Below are 6,924 nucleotides of genomic sequence, written 5' to 3' on the forward strand. Positions count from 1 at the left end.
TCGATCTTTATCGAACTACCTGCTTTTCTCTCCTACGTTTCTATCTCGCATTTTATTATCCTTGCCGATGTACGTATTTTTTTACTCGTCAATTGATTCGCTGAAGATATACTGTTCTCACTTTAGCTGCAAATTATTCTTCATTATTTTGCCTTTTATTTTTACAGAATGCAAACGATGTTTCAAATATTAAAGAGTAATGCATATAATTGAAAATGATGAAAGTGGATGCTTCTTGTTTGTTACGTAACTTCATAATAATAATCAAAGTCTATGAAAATTGTGTTCTACTTTTTTACTTAACTTCATTGGCGATCGTAGATTGATTTTCTACATGATCTACGTTGATATTTATTTAAAAGTAATTTATTCGCATTAAAATTTAAACAAAACTAATGTTTCAATAAATTGAAATGCCCATTATTGCCATAAATGCCCATTGTTTAATTGTAAATTTAAATCTAAATCATTTGAATGTTCTCTTACGTTATAAGTTTTTATTTACCTAAGTCATGAAAATGCTGATGTTTAATACGATTGAAAATTAATATCCACTCGTCTAGATAGTGAGGCATTATAAAAAAGAAAAATAAATAAAAAAGTTTAGGTATGTAAAAATTGAATGTTTAAATGAAAATGTAAAAATTACATAAAGTTTTCGAACAATTTACGATAAATAAATTGTATTGAATTTGTGTAAAAGCTTTTAACAAACAGATAAACTTTTATTTCACTCTATATGTAAGAGGTAATGAATGTTGGGTAACGCTTTCGAGACATTTTAGCTTGTCTACAGTTATAAGTGGAAATTCCTCGAGTACACGTTTTATTTTTTTACAAGGTAGAAAATATATCTCATCCATTCTTTATTAATGTTTGTCATTTTTAACTCGCGAAACGTCATTTGAGAAATTAAAAATGTGAAAAAGTCGAACGATACTTAGTATGTAAGCAATTAGGTTAAACATGCTAGAATTACCAAGTTCATTCGAGAACTTTTGGATTGATCACCGGCACGTAAACGAAATTTTTAACTTGGCATTTTGATGCTAAGAGCTTATAAAAATGTACTATAGATTCCAGAGAACCGGTAAATATCCGGTAGCACTTTGAAGTCAACCAACCTCGTTCAAAGATATAAATTAATTGTATCACTTATCGGTAAATCATCCCTAATTTGCCCGGCACAATTAACGAAAAATAAAGATTATACCCAACCATTAATTAACTTCCTTGTTTCGTACAACACGAAGAAGCCCCTTGCCTTGCGCGTATTATCTCTCCTCCCTCCCCTTAGCGCCAATATTTCGCTACCACTCTCTCTCTCTCTCTCTCTCTCTCTCTCTCTCTCTCACACACACACTCTCTGCTTTAACCTCTCCCCTCCCACCGTCCCTCAATCCACGATCCCGTCATCCGCCACCTCGTTCACTTCCCCCGCGCGCCCATCGCGCGCACACCCCGCCCACCGCTCGACGGCCTTCTGGATTTCTCGTGGGCACGGCATTTCTCCCGCCATTAATATGATCTATGCCTCGGCTCCCGTGGCTACCGATGATCTGCTCCACTCGAGAAGATGTTATCTGATGACGACCTCCACTTTGTGAAGGGAGTGAACGAAGCCCCGAGGCATCAGCCGTTCAGCCGATGCCGCAGCAGCAACGCGGCTTCTTCTGCCGCAAGAACCTCACTTACATATAGATTGAAGATCGTTCCTCTTACGTACGACGGCCTATTGCCAATATTCTTCTCGCGGAACACACTGCGAGCGCTGGTTTAATGGAAAATGGCCGGTGATAAGGTTTTGCAATGCTGGTGCAATGGGCTGGTGACTGTTTTTGGCCGTCGTTTTTGCGAGGCGTCGCTCACTACGAAAGAAAAAAAAAAAACATGAGAATGCTGCTGCTTCTGCTGCTCCTCGTCGCCGCGAAGTTTATGCATCGGTCTTTTGCTCTGTTTATGAACGAGTTATAAATTGGTTTGTGGGCCTCGAAGATGGAGTGTTCGTGGAAGGGACCTGGAAAAATAAGGTTAGTGCGGGCCTTAAGAACAGGTGAGCTTTCGAATGAAAGTAGGTACCATTCGTGAATTGATGTGTAGTGGAATGTTAGATTATGAAATATGGATTTTAAATTTTAAATGAAAATTCTATCGAAACTCATTAAAACGCCCATGATATATGTAATATTATTAGCGCTTAACGCGGCTATCTAATTTTATACTTTTATTTCTTTCTCGCGAAATACCAAATAAATCAGCCCTAAATATCACACATACGTTCATTATTCATAATGATATATAAATTAATTTCTTTATTATCTAGAAAGTTTTAGGAGATAGATTACCTCTTGTATTAGGTTACCGCTTTAAGTGCATTCCAATAAAAAGCAAAAGCATCGATTGGCGATTTCATCAATTAATAGCGTGACTGATCACTTAGTTGTACGAGGTCGTAATATATCCGTTAATTAGTAACTTTATTAAAATTATCATCAAAGTGAGTATTCGCATAAGGAGAGCATAAGTCCATAATTTTAGATGAGGAACAATAATTATAGATCGAGCTAACAAAACAACTTCATTAAAATTATTTCATCCCGTGCAGATGTCGATATTATTATTAATTATTATTATTATTATTATTAATTATTATTATTATTATTATTAATTATTATTATTATTATTATTAATTATTATTATTATTATTATTAATTATTATTATTATTATTATTAATTATTATTATTATTATTATTAATTATTATTATTATTATTATTAATTATTATTATTATTATTATTAATTATTATTATTATTATTATTAATTATTATTATTATTATTATTAATTATTATTATTATTATTATTAATTATTATTATTATTATTATTAATTATTATTATTATTATTATTAATTATTATTATTATTATTATTAATTATTATTATTATTATTATTAATTATTATTATTATTATTATTAATTATTATTATTATTATTATTAATTATTATTATTATTATTATTAATTATTATTATTATTATTATTAATTATTATTATTATTATTATTAATTATTATTATTATTATTATTAATTATTATTATTATTATTATTAATTATTATTATTATTATTATTAATTATTATTATTATTATTATTATTTATTATTATTATTATTATTATTATTATTATTATTATTATTATTATTATTATTATTATTATTGATGGTGATTGCAAATATAAAATTTATTGGTTTAAATCTCCTGTTACGTATGAAGAGAAGTTGAAAATTGATAATAATATTGGATGTTTCAGGCTCGATTAAAAAAACGACTTTTTCAAAACTTATTCGCCAATATTTATGTTCATGTTCAAAATAAACATTTCTCAATCTTGCCATGATTCCAGTTTGACGCTCATTTTATCTCTTCAAGATCGCCCCGCAGAAATCTCGTTATTTGGCATGATGAAAAATAAAGAAAAATAAAGGTAAAAAGGAAGAGGTAAGAATCTCGAAAGGTAGAGAATCCGTTCGTCTAACTCATACTGATCCCAATTTACATTTGCATATTCTCTTCGCGCGGCGACTTTAAAATGGATCACCACGTCGAGATCATCCTCCCTCATTATCACATGACAATTAGGCGCCTTCAGGAAAGCTCATCCTAAATATATCGCGTGCCGAAAGTCTCGTTTTATTAATCCCGAATACTTCGCTTACTGCCGAGAACAAAAACAAAACAAAAACAAAAAAAAAAAACAAAAAAAAAAACAAAAAAAAAAACAAAAAAAAAAACAAAAAAAAAAAAATATATATATATAGAGAGAGAGAGAGAGAGAGAGAGGGAGAGAGAGGGAGTGAGGGAGGGAGAGAGGGGGGAGGGGAGAAAGAGAGAAACAAAATTGCACGCAGACATGTGCACACATGCATATGTGCTCATAATTATTTTCAAAACCTTAATTAGCTGGGTATTTCAATTCTAAATATTAACTTTTATTTTGTTAAGCCTTTGATCGCTTAAACAATCGCCGTAGTTCTTTACTGTTCAAATATCGCACGACATAAGGTTTTAGTAACTTTAAGTTTAATAAACATTTTCTAACTCATCGTGTAATATTTTGGAAAATTTGTCGAATGGGAAATACTGAACAAGAATTCCAGTTCCAATAAATTGAATTTAAACCATTAATTTTTGGAAAAATCTTATATCAGCGCTCAAAATTAACATAATCATAATCATAATTAATTATAACGTTATTTGCTAAAATGAAAAATCCATCAAATTCCATTTCTAATGAAAATTATAAGCTTAATTAAATTTATTATTACAGATAACCTGTTAAAATTCAATATATATTATTTATATTTCGATTAACTGTTATCGATCTTTTAATACCCAAAAAATTACACAAATTGAATTGAAAATTGATGTTTATGTCTAATTACCCTATACAATGTACGTTGACTCTTATGACTACACCAATGACTAAAATAATAAAATTTTACATTGTTAGGGTTCAAAATCTGTTAATTTATGTGAAATTTTGTATTTACCATCATGACATTTATTATGGAATAACGCTTATCAATATAAAATAAATGATTTCTTATCTTAAGCTTTAACTTTATTAAAGATTTGCATGGATTTAAGTCATTGCTATATTTCTCTCAAATAAGTTAAAAATTTACGAGTCGTGAAATTATGTCGAAATTAATAAGATTAAAAAATCTGGAAATTAAATCTTAAATGTAGAATCAAATTATGGAAAAGATCGAACAAGTGCATTTGCTCATGTAGAATAAATAACTTTGAGATTGTATGTGTTCGTCGTATTGTTGAGTGATGCGCGTTGAGGTTGATGGGGATCCCTGACGCGATATATCCGATAATTCGTCGCTGCCTAGGTATTGATAATTTATGACTAATTAGTGTTAACAAGCTATTTAGTTTATTATTATATAAGCTTTATGTCGTGTTGCGGAGAAATCTATTGGATCGTAAATATTGTGTTTAGTGATTTTAACATTTTTTTTTCCCCGTCTTATATTTTGTTTCATCGAATGATGCTAATATGTTGTAATGTTTATAACAATGTGAGCACTAATGTCCGAGATCAATTTACTACTGTAATAAAGATTAGAATATCGATTTTGTTGGGTAGGAAAATGTTTTAAATGCTTTAAAACCTTTACATAAAAAAAGTGTAATTAATTGATTTATTTACAGGTATAATACTACTAAATTTAATCAATAAACCTTTATATGACGATCTTAATTTTAATAATTACATAAACATTCTTTAATAATATCATATCTATTTTATTTCTAACTAAATGAATAAGTTTCATTGAGTGGAATTTTTCTAAAAAATTCAGCCTTTTTTATAAGTTTCACAAGCTCTAATGAATTACTATTAATTAGACATTAGCCAATACATAGGATAAACGTATGCGTGTCAAAATTAACCAAAATCTTTATTTTTTCAATTAATATTTCATTATCAAGTTACTCGAATGTCGAACCGCTATTTCATATAATACTCTACATTTTTTCCAGTTTGTCCGAACAATCAATCAAAAAGTGCTCCACCTACATGCTTACAACCAATCAAAAGAACTTGCATAAAACTTCGTGACCGCCCATCTCACAGCAACCGAAGTATATCATACTTGACAAAATATAAATTACAAAAGGCAACTAATTTCCAAAGAATATTACCTATTGAGCTTACAGCATCTCATATAAGTATAAGTATAGATCACTTAAACGCTGTGCAGCAATTTAAGTCTAATTTCTTTCTGATCAACCAATGGTTAATTGCATATAACGGTTGAGCTGTTCGAACATTGTTTTGAAAAAAAATTTCCATACTGCGGATACATTAAATGAGCGACTAATTTCGCAATACTATAATAATAATATAATATTTGTTCTTTATAAGTATTAACATAAGTTTCTGCAACGCTTCTAATTCAAGTCTTATATAATTAAACTGTCGTCGTTTTTTCTGTATTAGGTATTCTTGTAGGTGTTATAAAATTAAATAAATGAATGAAATTACGACTCGGAATTGTTAGTAATTTTTTGTTTTGACCTTATTAAATGTGTTGAGGATTAATAAAAAAATATCGTGATGATATTCATAACTACTATAAACGCGCATTCAATTCCGCCTCATGATATTCAGATTATAAGATTAACATAGTTTATGATATGACTCATATTAGCTTAAGAATTATTTTTCAATAACATCAATAGCAAGAAATAATCTTTTATCTTACGTTACATGACACTTTATAATATTTTAATGAGTGAAAAATTTCTGAAAAGTATGTGACATTCCATGTCAAAAACATTACACCATCTAAACGAATAATACAAAAAAAAGTATTAGAATAAATCTCAAACGAAACGTATATAAAATTCTTCATTTTCTTTCATAAAAAAGGTCCTTCAAAATTATAATATACACAATATATATATATGTGTGTGTGTGCGTGTGTGTGTGCGTGTGCGTGCGTGTGCGCGTGTGTGTGCGCGTGTGTGTGTGCGCGTGTGTGTGTGTGTGTGTGCGCGTGTGTGTGTGCGAGTGTGTGTGTGTGTGTGTTAATGCCTCTAATAATAATAAATTTTCCTCTCTCCTATTAATAAATTTATCAAATATATCAAATTTAATAAATAATAAAATTCAACCTACTATTGATGAAGTATTCGTTTCGTTGTACAAAACAAGGAAAGGATCGTTTCTTTTAATTTTCTCATTTTTATCTCAACTGGTATGAAAATCTATAAAATAATGTGAAAACGTACGAGGGAGAACCGTGAAAAGCGAAGACTAAGGAACAGTTAAAGTTGTATCGCGCGACTAGCTGAAGTACAATTTCACATCTAAGATTTAAATCCGTGTATCTCTCGTATTTCGCGATAAAAG

The 6,924-nt window shown here is 29.6% G+C and overlaps 1 protein-coding gene across 1 annotated transcript in view; it reads left to right on the plus strand.

The window, feature by feature from the left end:
* LOC105363592 (uncharacterized) overlaps positions 1-5,838 on the plus strand; it is a 31,848-nt gene extending 26,010 nt beyond the window's left edge. The window contains exon 2 of the mRNA XM_011501329.1: positions 5,550-5,838. Within this exon, the coding sequence (XP_011499631.1) occupies positions 5,550-5,827 (278 nt within the window). The 3' untranslated portion in view covers positions 5,828-5,838. The remainder of the gene's footprint in view (positions 1-5,549) is intronic.
* The last annotated feature ends 1,086 nt before the right edge of the window (positions 5,839-6,924 follow it).

Source organism: Ceratosolen solmsi, unplaced genomic scaffold, assembly GCF_000503995.2.
Source record: "Ceratosolen solmsi marchali unplaced genomic scaffold, CerSol_1.0 scaffold3, whole genome shotgun sequence".
Lineage (NCBI taxonomy): Eukaryota > Metazoa > Arthropoda > Insecta > Hymenoptera > Agaonidae > Ceratosolen > Ceratosolen solmsi.